The sequence below is a fragment of the Heliangelus exortis genome, chromosome 22 (assembly GCF_036169615.1).
Source record: "Heliangelus exortis chromosome 22, bHelExo1.hap1, whole genome shotgun sequence".
NCBI lineage: Eukaryota > Metazoa > Chordata > Aves > Apodiformes > Trochilidae > Heliangelus > Heliangelus exortis.
In genome coordinates, this window is record NC_092443.1 from 5687176 (window position 1) to 5699855 (window position 12680).

The following is a 12680-nucleotide window of genomic DNA, read 5'->3' on the forward strand; positions in this document are numbered from 1 at the left end:
GAGTCATTATCTACAGATGAGAGCTGGCCGAAACAAGGAGACATCAGAGCTCATCAATTCCTTTCTAGTCTCAGATTCTGTCTCAGAAGATGTGCCCAGATTTATCTGTTTGCTTGCTCCAGACTTACATTTGGATAATCCCATCTCCACAATATCCACTTCCAGAGACATACACCAGGGTGGGGGAAGGCTCACTCTCCTCTGTCCCAGAAACAACGATGACCTGGTACGTGTAGGTGGTCCTATCACTCAGTTCCCTAGGAGACAAAAGGAAATACTAAGTGGTCAGTAAAACAAAGGCAAGAGCAAAGGGCAGAGAAGGAGGTCCCAAAATTGGGGTTGATTGCCAAAAAAAGCAACTTTTAGTTCAGTCAGGTCCTCAGAATATTCCTACCTTGTTCTGATGGACTTAATTTTTAGTTGGGTGTCTTGTGAGCATGGTCAGCACTACCTAAGTCCATGCTTCACTAATGGACAGCTCTGAAATAGGTGCACCTCTTGACTGTTTGACAGCTCAAGTATTTGCTGATGAAGATCACTGTTCGGTGTGTTGCTGCTTACATCTCTATCCACTGCAGAGATGGCATTGCAGGGGCACCATGGCTGTGTGTCAGTCCTCACCACGTGTAGGCAGACATGAGAACAGCATTAGAATCATAGAATCATGGAATCACTTTTGTTGGAAAAGGCTTTTAAGAGCATCAAGCACAACCATTTACCCAGCACTGCCAAATCCACTCCCTAAATCACGGCAAGGACAATGTTCCCTGCCAGCCTGTGTCATAGTTCATTTAAAGAACTTCAAATACCCTGAAAACACTGATTACTTCCTGCACATCCATGAGCTCAATCCAGCTAGAGCTGGAGCCAGATGGAATTTGCCTATTGATTTAAGAATTGGACTGGGGATGCTACAGTGATAGATAAATAAGCTATTCCCTTAATCTGGGTATTAAAACAGTAGAGTTAAAATGGGGATTTTGTCTTCTCCAAGAAAGTACAAAATATAGGATCCACAGCACTGGCTCACAATATTAGCACTGAAATATTCACATAAAATATTAGCAAATATTTATATATATAAATATATATATTATATATATATATAATATCATCCATATTTATGCAAAGCCAGAATTATCTCTGCATCTGTAAATTAGGAGTAAATATTTTATGTGCAATATAAAAATAATATAAGCCTAATATAAAATTTTAGCTCTTTTACAATGTCTCTTACATTACCAGAACTCAAAACCTTACACAAAGAAGCTCATTACCCTTCTCCTCATATTGCCAATTTGTAAAGCCATGGAGTGGCAAAGACAAAATGATTTCCTCAAAGTCATCAATCAGGCTAATTGCAGAGCCCATAATGCAACCCAGCTCTCTCCTAACCCACACCAGTCCCCCACTTACTCATTCATACTGCCTCAACTAGTGACAGTAATATACATGTCTTTTTGTCACAGGAACTTGGTCAAAAAGCATTATTAATGAACTGTGTCCTACGAAGAGATCCATCTCCTACAGAACAGCAAGACACTGAAGTAGACATCAACGGGCTGGAGTTACTGAAATCCTCAAGTTCACGAAGTAAGCATCTCCTTACAACATTCATTAATTTAACAAGCATCACTTTAACTCCAATATCACGCATTATATTTTAATTAAAAAGCTGTTCCTCATGGACACTACCCCTGCAAAAAAAAACCTGTCAGTGACCGAGTTGCCTGCGAGCAGCACCGGGGTTTGAGTCTTTGTTACCGCACTTGAAACGGGGAGGGAAACTCAACCAGACAAAAGCACAACACAATAGACTTTCTCACTTCTCCTTCACCTGATTCCTGGCAGCAGTAGCCTGTTGTTCCTGCTAGCTAAATTTGGAGTTCACACAGCACAAACATCAGCACAGCACAAGTATCCTGATTCACTTACAGACTGGGGAGCCAGCTCCGCAGATAGAGGTAAGAGGGGTTATTCAGTCAGTGTGAAAAATGTCAAACTGCAATCGTTGAGACCTGTTTAAAACAACTATTCTGAGAAGAAAAAAGTACAAAATTACAGGAAGTAATTTAAGTGACCGTTGATGTAGAATACTGAGGGTTTCCTCTTGATTTTATTTCTAGATAAATCCACTTACTAAGAGAGGAAGCTTCTGATGTATACTGACAAAATCAAAGCAGAGGCAAGCTATCATTACTAAAGAGAAGTTATTTCTCAAGTTCTTTCTCAAAACCATTCATAAAATATTTAAGATTAACAAGTATACTTGCAGAAATGTGGATTTTGTCACTTGGGATCTGCTAACCACAAAAAAGGTTCAATTCTTAGAAAAGACTGTTAACAAATGAACACTTTGGGCAACTGTAACAACTACAAAATAAATAAATGCATGCTGCTTGTTGGTGCACTGAGATCAGTCACGCTCAGAGGAGATCAGAAACAGGAGTATGTGCTCTCCAGAGGGCTCCTCCAGCACCAAGCAAGCAGAGCTGGAAATGTGCCTGGGCTGGAGCAGCAGAAAGCCACCTTAGAAATTCAAAACTCAAGCCACCACACTTTCAGCTTACCCTGGCCTGGGACAGCTAGTGGCAAAATCCTGATTGAGCTCTACATGGCATTTCACACCTCAAGAGCTTCAACCTGAGATACTTATATCCTTCTGAACTGTAAAATACATCATATTGACAGCTCCTAAGAGTTTTAGCATTCCTTCACAGTACTCAGATTTTGGAAAAATAAGCTGCTAAAGAGATGATGAGTGCAATGCTTTGGGCCATAACCCAGTACCATAAAGAAGGAGAAAGGAATGCAGGAATGAAAGGGTAAAAAAACAACAAAAAAAGAATTTGTTCTCTCCTATATAGTTATAGGGCACCAAGGTCAACAATACAGACTGTATCTAAAGATGTCAGCAAGTCAAGCTCAAGCTCTGCTCCAAGTGGTGATAAAAGTGTGAATTCTTTTTTTTTTTTAAACATTTATTTTCTCTCCCCCTTCCCTGGGAGCTGATGGCACACTCAGAGTGGTCCTGTGCTCTTTCTGCTCTGCTGGCAGACACATCAGACGCGCGCCGGCTTTGTACGGCGCTGCTTAAGGAAGTGAGAGAGAAGAACATCTTTAACATTAAGGATGTGAACAAACACTCTTTTAAATTTATATCTATGGTCTTTTAATGACCTTTTCGAGAACTGAGTAAGCTTCATTGATCGCCACAGCTTCCGCCTGTGGGGAGGCTGTCTTATTAAAAAGCAATGACTCAAAGCCTCTGCTTAGAGGGGGAAATAGGATGCACCCTGTGAAACACCACAAGGGCAACTTTCCCGTCTGCTGTGGCAAGTGATGGTCAGAAATATAAAACCCTCTAATTTCTTTTCTTCATTTTCCTGGGAAGGCCAGGCAGTGGAGTTAATCTTCCTGTGTTCCCCAGGCAAGGGACATCTACTTTCAGTTTGGGTGTTTCTGTAAAGCTGACGAGAGAAAGTGCATCTCTGGGGAGTTGTTTTCCACTCAGACCAAGGTGGGTTTAGAGATTCACTGAATTTACAGAAGAAACACACATGGTTTCGAGTGCCAAGATGTCTGCAAGGGCTGACACTGCCCCAGCCACATCTGCTCTGTGCCCATTGTTGGTCTGCAGCATCTAAGGACACCACACACAGACTCAAGATGCAGAGAAAAGTACCAGGGAAAAGCAACCATCCCACATATCTCTCCCTACTACAATGGCATATATGTTTTTCCTGCTACAAATAATAGCAGGAAGAGGTTTTACACAACAGAATGTAATCATCAATATTACATTGATTCCAACAAAACTGAAAATATACCTACGCTTCTGCCCTATGAAAACATAAATGGCCAGAAAACAATGAAAGGAGACAGTGTACCTATTATTTAAGGACACGAAAACAAGTATCCCGAATTAAATTATGGCCATCATAGGCAGTGCCATATGAAACAGGCAAATTCCACATCTCAGTTGTCCTCATGAAGGACCCATCCTTCTTTGACCTCAAATAGCCTCCAAACTCTTGAGCCCAAAGACAATATTTCCTGAACAGCTCTTGACAACCCAGAGTGAGCCCCAGCCTGCCAGCAGTGATTCTGTTTCCCTCTACCATTGTCACCTTTTCTTTTCTTCTCTAGCAAGCTGAGCAAAACAGGAAATCTGCTGGCAGCAAATATCAGTGACCCCACACCTTCACTTGCTGCAATGCTTTGAATCAAGGTGGTTTGAATGCAACTTAAAGTCCACACCATCTCCTGCCCTGTCCTCCACAGCCTGGAGCTGGGGAGCCTGTCCCCATATGCTACTCACAGCCACTGAAACATCCAGCACCCTTTACAGAGGTGCTGAAAAAACCTAAATATCCACTAACTCTGCAAAGAAGCACTGCACTGCTCAGACACGTTTAGAGCTTCCCAGTCCTGGGCATCAAACTGGGGCTCAGTGTTTCTAGATCAGAGGAGTTAAAACCGCTCTCATCTTTTTTCCAGCTCCTCTCCTCTTCCCTTCATTACTACAGACTAAAGGGATACAACTGTTTTCTTCTTTTACCTCCTCTCTTGCACACACTTCCCCTCTCCTTGCCTTTCCTTCTTTTAATAAAAATGGCATGAGAAGCACGGCAGAAGATAATGAAGAGAATTCCTGCCTGGCTCTGCAGTCAGCAGAGAGATGGGGTGGGATGCTGTAAACAACAGAAGGACGTCAGACATCCTGAGCTCTTACGCTGGGCTGTTTTTTCAGCTGCTGTCTGATCTCTGGCTGTTTGGATAAGCCCAATGACATGGCAGGTGCAAAGACCTCAAAACAAGACTCTTGCCTCTCTCTCAGACACTGAGCTGACTCAGAAGACATAAATACCAAGGAAATAGTCTTGGAGAGGGCTTCCTCTCTGTCCATGATGAGACAGGTTCCAGTAGGGATGATGAGTTTGCTCTGAGCCCTCAGACTTTTTAAGGAGTTGTTTGTTTACCAGCAAATGAGAACAGGGTGGACGAATGGTTGGAGGGAAGAGTGAGGACTGTATGGTGAATTTCTGCTCCTAAAACCAGCTTAACCCAGAGCTGGGTTTCTAAGGAAGAATGTCAGAGCAGCCATTAACCTGAACAGATAAATGTCAGCTGAATGCTTGGTAGGGTTCATCTTGAACCATGAGGTGTCTCTGCTCTCCGAAATCTAGTTTCCCCATTCAAATCTGTGGCATCCAGCCAAACCCCAAGCTTAACTTCTGATTGTATCAAGAAAGTATTTCTACTAACACCTGAACCAACCACCTCCACTTACATAACACCACAGAGATCCCACACATTTGAGATTGAAGTCAGAGGTTGAGGGATCCAATCTATTATGAAAATATATATATATCCTTTGCTCCATGAGATACTTCTATGAACCAGTCACCACCAATGCTCATAATCACCACAAAACCCAAGCAGGCCATCAGTCTACATTTCTGCTTTTGCTCACGCTGATGTATATCCCAAGAAGCTTTAGAGACCTCAGCAAAATCCTCCAGGTTTAACCCACAGCAACTCAGCTGTTCCTCTGAGTTGCAAACATTGCTACTCAGACCAGACCCATGCCTGCATAAGATGCCCCAGTGCCCAACTACACACCTGGCTGCACCAACTCTGCTCTGAATCCCAGGTCTTGTTTAGGACTTCATTCACATTTGGGTTTGGACATTTGCTTTTTACCCAGACCACTCTCTTCTGTCCTTTGTGCAACAGCCATAAGATTTTAAGCAGCAAATATACAGATATGTATGTAACTGATTAACTCCAGAAGACTTTGATATAATCATCCAGCTATTTGACCTGGTACCAATTTAAAACACAGTAGCACATTTAATATAAAACAAAGTTTGCAACAAAGGACTTAAAGATATTTCTTGATTTTTTTTTTTTTCTCAAATGAAAAAAAAAATCAGAAAACAGTTTTCTACAACAATTACATATTTTTAAAGTGGATGATATAAATAGAGGATCTAAATGAGACTGGGTTACAAATCTTGGAACAAAGCAAAGCCTTGAGGCTCAGGGCCTCACATGGGTGTTTGCACTAGCTGGGCAATTTCACAGCAGCACACAGGTTAAGTGACGGAGCACCTGGTTCCTATTAGAGCAGGAAAGGAGGGAAAAAAATCTTTTGTGTTTGCTTCTTCACTGTTGCCATCAGTCCCTAAGCTGAGACAGGAGCTTCTCAACATGAAATTGAGGTGGCTGTCACAGCAGAGAAGGCTGTTACACTTTGAGGAATGAAAAATCTGGGGCAGGAAGCCCTTTTGCCACCTGGAGGAAGCCAGAACTTCTCTATGGATTTCAAAGGAACTGTGCTAGTATCACCACCTGAGGACAGTGCCCTGGTGTACCAACACTGCAGGGAGGAAACAGTAACACAACGGGTAGCCAGGTTAGGACAGGTAAAATGCTTTAAAGGCCATCATCATCATCACTGGAAATCTTTGCCTGCTGCACTTTGATGAGCACTGCCTGATTACTCACAAAGGTTGTGCTGTGGCTTCTCCATACAGGACTGCCAGCAGCACGATCTGCATGGGCTCCAGTGCTGGTTCAGCTCACACTGCAGGAGAAACCCATGCACAGGGTCTGGGACCCCAAAAACCACCCCTCAACTTGTTGAATTTGGGAGCATTTAGGTTCCAACCCCTTTTGTCAGGTTCAGCTCTCCCCATGGGTACTTCCAATTTAGGGCCGTCAGCTTGGCAGAACAATATTCTTCAGCTTCTCTGAATCCAGACCCGATCTCTAGGATTTCCTTTCAACAGGCATGAGCCAAGACCCAATTTTCAGAATTTAATACCCTCCTGTTTCCATGAAATCTCACCAAAATGGTAAACAGAGCCCAGGGAGCAAACCGTCACAGTGCCTGATCCAAAGACTCCTGAAGCCAGTGAAAGTTATTATGTGCATTTTCAATAGGGCTTAGATTGGGCCCCAAGTGAACACAGATGTCTGCAGTTTTCTCTGGTTTCACCTCTACCATCCCACCCCTCCAAAACTCCACTTTGGAGCCTAAGGGGATGGAGGGAACCATGGCACTCTTGGGGTGCTGCTATTTGGGGGGGATCCTGTGTGTACACGTGTGTGTGTGTGAGAGAGAGATGTATGTGCTGTCAGGCAGAGCAGAGACCTGGGTGAGGAGATGAGGTGATGTTCCAAAGGAACATTTTGTCATTTCCCTCCTTAGGGGATCTGTGTTTTGCCTTAAGCCACTTCAGATTATGAGAAATCCTACTAGCTGGTCTCCAATGGGACCTTTAATGGTTTAATAACTGAGCATTACTGAACATATTTCCACTAGCCTCTTTCTAAAATCCCATCATGAGCTAATTTCCTCTATTGTCATTACATCTGCAACTGGTCTTACATTAAAAAAACAAACACAAACCTGTACCACTGTGAATAAATGATCTGGTTTGCTGCACTGAGCTCTAAGGACCAATATTTTTAGTAGTGGCCAATAATTTGGGGTGTCCAGTTCCAAGTACCCTCTCTGCCTTTTACAGAGAAGAATGAGCTTTATTTCTACCTTGCCCCTCCTATCACAAAAAGCTCCAGGAAAATGCTGGCACTGGGCCACCAGCAGGGAGATGCCACCCATTTATAAAGATCCTGGCCAGAAATAAGATGAATCCTGAATGAAGCAACCACATAATGGGTTTGCTGGGCCCACAGCATACTCAGTGCATCACTTGCCAGGCAAGGATACCCCTAACAGGCTTCTGCATTGGCTGTCACTGTACCTATGGAGGTATTATGGACTGCACAGGTGTTTCAGTCCTACTGTAGAGTTGTTTTCAAATCCTTGCCTGTTAGAGTATAGTTCCAAATTTAACAGGCTTGGATTTTTTTTTCCTAAGAAATTATATTAAAAGAAAATGCCCAGGAAATGATGAGGCCAATAGTTCAGTAAAATTTACTGAAAAAAGTTGTATTGGCTGACAGTGCTGATAAAAAGGCAGGTAGCACATTTCTGCTCCCTCTGCAGTATTTGAGGCTCACTCCAAGTTTTACAAGATAGTTATTTTTAAATTGTTGCATAACACATGTCTGTCCAATATGCCTTTCCTCAATCAAGCAAAGAAAATGCATTTGTTATTCTTGAGAGGTTTCTGGGGCTTATCTTATTTAGAGCCCAAAATAAAGATACACACAAGAAGGCAAACAGCAGAGAGAAATTACTATCAATGAGATAATGCACAGCCTAATTTAACACATATCTGAGACTGGTTCACCTGCAATAAATTATTTTGCCCAGCAGGAAAAGTCCTGTTTGACTTTCATTTATTTATTTATTTATTTATTTCCCTGCAGCTGAAAACTCCGCTACTACTTCTAGGTCAAATTCTGAGTTCAAATTCCAAGTTCAGCTTCTAAGTTCAGATTCTACCCTGGCTGGGGGTGATTAAATATATCTATTTCTAATAGTATCTATTAATTATCAATTTCTAATATATATATCAATATATATATCAATTTCTAATAGTATCTATTAGGACAACCATTATGGATCACTTTTTCAGGGACATTTGCACATGTCTAACTTGCAGTCTACAGGTCTGATCTCTCTCCAGCCTCTGTGTATCACCCAGGTGATGGGAGATGTGAATCCAACACAGCAGAAATCCTTTGGGAGTGTCCTGGCTGGAGCTGAGCTGGCAGAGCTGATCTGAAACAAAATGTCATTCCTCAAATGAATCAGTCCCTCTTCTCATACTCTCCTTGAGCCGTACCTTCGAGACAGGCAGCTTGGAGGTCATTCAGGGCAATGCCACCCTTCAAACAGAGACCTAGGCTGAATAATTTCTCTGGGCTGCCCTATCTCAGGATCAGAAACTCACAAGGATACCAGCCCTCCTGTACTACCTTATTCTTGCATCATGTGAGACTGAGCCAGAACAGGAGCTATGGATTTTGTCAAGTGCCAGTTCCAGCATTACATAAGAAACCGCAACAACAAAGAATCACAAATCTATCACTACAGCTGGCACCAAACAGCATCTTTGCACAGGCTTAGCAGAAAAGCTGTCTCCTGAATGGGCACAGACAGTCTGATTGTTCTTTCTCTTCTCCAGGGCAGGGTTAAGGCAATTTGGCACAGGGTGGTAAGGGAAAAAATTGCTCTATCTGTTCTGTGTGGGGGGCCAGGAAGCAGGCTTTATTCTTTCACAAAGATAACCTGGCACCTTTCATGAAGAAAGCAAGAAAGAAGAAAAGCCACCAGAATGTGGCTTCCAGATGTCAAGTCACATCAGCCAAGTGGAGTTGCACCATCCCCCAGACCAGGGGCACTGGTGGCCTCTGAAGTTTAACTGAGATCTTGGAAAGAAAGCACCCAGTGTATTTCTCCTGTAAAATGCTGGGCACGCTGCAGTAACTATAAATAATAACAACTGTTACCTCGGTATTTAGCAGCACAACATGTGTGAAAGGAAGGTGCAGGAACAGTAGATGGAAAAGAGGGACTCTCTGGAAAAGCTTTCCCTGGAAAGCTTTTCCTGGCTTCCCAAGCCCTGGATGTAGAGCAGGGATATGTGCTTCTGTCTGTGCTTCAGAAGCAGAGTCAGTCAGCCCCAGACCCCCACTGCCCTCCAAGCCAGAGGCTGGGCCACAAGACTTGGAAAAGAAAAGAATTCCCTCAGGGGGAATTGGCAGTGAAGATGCTTCTGGGTGAAGGATTCTCCCTCCTACCAGCACTTCACCTCAGTTAGGATCAGGTGAGCCCATGACCAGTTTCTTACTGTTAGAAGGGAAGGCATTGGACAGGTAATTGTTCCATATTTTTTTGCTCTTTCATCACGGGAAATTTCCAGGGTCGTTAAGCAGAAACAGGGCAATCAATATTGGCTGCACGAGGAAAGAGCTGACAGCACAGCCAGGGTTTGAGAGCACCTCAGAGGGGCAGGGGGAGGGATGGTGCTCAGATCCAGCATCTTCACTGAGCTCCAGGTCTGCTCCTCTGCCCTGCACCAGCTGGACATTAAACTCCACAACTTTGACAAACCTGACCACAAGCAGCACCATTACACTCCAAGCTCTTGGGTGACACATGGAGACATATAGAGGGTGACAGCACAGATGCTAATCCAGCTGGGAAACTAGGGTCAGAGAGGAACAGCTGAAACACTTACTCCTTAATGCAGTCTCTGAATAAAGAACTAGGCAAGAGCTAGTGGTGCTAGTACTGTATCTGACCCTGGAAATTTTAGGGGAAAGAGAAACCTGGTGGAGCAGAAGGGGGGGTGGCTTCCTGGGAAAGCTCCAGATAGCTTTGTCCATACAACACTGCAGACTAACATTAGTTAAGATCTTAGGAATGAGCAAGAAACTATGAATAAGAGTAAATCTGTTCCTGTTGATGCTCAGTAAAAGTGTTTTAAACAGAGATGAGCTATAAACTTGCCTAGGAATACAGATACAGATCTCGTATATTACTAGAGAGAAAAATGTGGAGACTTGTGCAATTATGGAATGAAACCTCCTGGATGCAGACTAGAGAACAAATGCTTTTAGAAATGGCAGGTCTGTGGTGCTGAGAGCAGGCATCAAACTCCTTGGGACTCACAAGAGATGACACTACTTTGCACTTACTTCTCATAGCTGTAATGGATTGAACCGAATGAGAAATTTAAATGAAAGTGGAAATTCACCTTTCAGCTACCACTTTGAAGTTAACTAACACACATTTCCTGCAAATAAAAATCTAAACCATAAAAGTCCAAATATCTGAAGACAGCAGAGAACTGGCTCAGTCCACGCAGAGAAGGATGGAGTTACCATGCAGAAATGACTAAATCACATGATTGGATATCTCAAACCAGTGCATATGTTGGTATAAGATGATATTATGCATATAGGCTTAAGAAATTCAGAATAAGGTGGGAGCTCTTCAGTGCAAGAGGAAGAAGCAGTTGGTTGTATTTATGTATTCACAAAAAATGAAACACGAGGTCCTTGCACGCATCAAGGCAAGGCATTTCCAGGGTAAGTATTCATACACAGGACATCTGGAATATCATATACAGTTCTAAAGCTTGTTGGGAATCCAGATGTGAAGCACGTTGATATCACACAGGCAACCTAGCAGTTCTTGCAGATAAATCTGGGCATGTAAAGTGCTTTCTTAACATTTCAGTCCTATCTTAGATACTCCCCAGTGTTTCCTGGCATATCAAGAGAAGTTTGGCATGGTAACTGTGGAGGAGGGGTAAGCAGAAGATGGTGATAATATGGGCTTCAGCTTTTGGTGTTGGGAGAACATCCACAGAACGATCTGTATCTTGTTTGGGTGGAAATATGGCGTTAATTATCTTCATGACAGATGGATCTAGCAATCCATTTCAGCTGCTTTAGATCATGCATTCCTCTGGCTGGTAGACCTTCAGAAAATAGAGAAATAGATCTTCAAGATGAAGAAAGGAATGCCATAATAAGGACAGATGTTTTTTACAGATGAAATTTTAGTGTTGCAGGGACCAGGCTTTACATATCATCATTGTGATATTCATATTTTTTCAGTCCTCTGTTCAGCTGGGCCTGTGTCATGTAAATGCAGCCTTCTTTTTGAGTTCAGGGGCTAACAGCACATCAATAATTGCAGTAATGAATTATTGCTCATTATAAATAGCCACAGCTGATTCTCCAGCCTCTCTACTTGCTCGTATTTTTAGGGACCTTCAGACTAAGAATGGTTTTCCATCCTCTTCAACTGGTCATCATCTGGGGTTTCTGACAAATCACCTGCCATGTGTCCTTTGGACTGGATACCAGTAAAAAATGGCAAGTGCATCAATAACACAAATTTTGAAACAAAAGTTTTGGATAAAGCACAGGGCTAAAGAACATGAAAATCAAAGAGCAATCATACAGCAGCCCTGCAGCTACCTGTAATCTTGAGGACTGTCACTTCTTGGTCATTCTGCCACCACTCCAAGAAGCCTGAGTGAGATGTGCACTCCACAGTCACAGGTGTACAGTTAAAACACAGTAAATGCCATGGAGTTGGTAAGTTTAGTGCTGAATGCAACAAAGAAAATTAAAATCCTGTTCTTACTTAAACAACAACTGTACACAGATATTGAACAGTCACTTCCAACTATTACTGAGCAACATAAAAAGTTTGGCCATTGATTGGAGGTGTAAAGTAGCCAAAACTGAGAAGACATATTCTCTATATGGGAAAATGCAAGTTTCTGTCTGTCTCAGTCTCTCTTTCTTTCTTTCTTTTTCAGGCATGAATGTAGTATCTCGAGGTGTCACTTAGGTGCTAAAGCTCTAGTTAGTGTAGGAATGGCTCAGATTAATCTATCACAGGAGAGCAGTAGTGGCTGCTCATCTCTGCTAAACCACAACTCTCACCAGGGCTTCGTGCTGGGATTCTTTCTGAGGTTATTTCAGTCAATGCTTTTGTCTTGAAAAAAACATACAGGTTACCAGCACAAAGGCAACTCGATCCATCGTAGTCCACCACATTTTGAGGTTTCCTACAAAGTCTGTGGCAGAAAAGTTGGGAAAGTTTCCAATTCTTAGAAACTTTTCCAGTCATTCTGACAACTTTCCAAAACTAACCTCGGTGTCTGACAGCTCAGCCTGCCAGCGGGGAGAGCACAGATCCCACCAGCACACCCAGCTGCTCACCACTCCCAAAT

At 42.8% G+C, this 12680-nt stretch overlaps 1 protein-coding gene across 1 annotated transcript in view; it reads right to left on the minus strand.

The window, feature by feature from the left end:
* PAPPA (pappalysin 1) overlaps positions 1-12680 on the minus strand; it is a 179910-nt gene that overhangs the window by 90692 nt on the left and 76538 nt on the right. The window contains exon 8 of the mRNA XM_071766589.1: positions 129-257. Coding sequence (XP_071622690.1) covers positions 129-257 — 129 coding nt within the window. The remainder of the gene's footprint in view (positions 1-128; positions 258-12680) is intronic.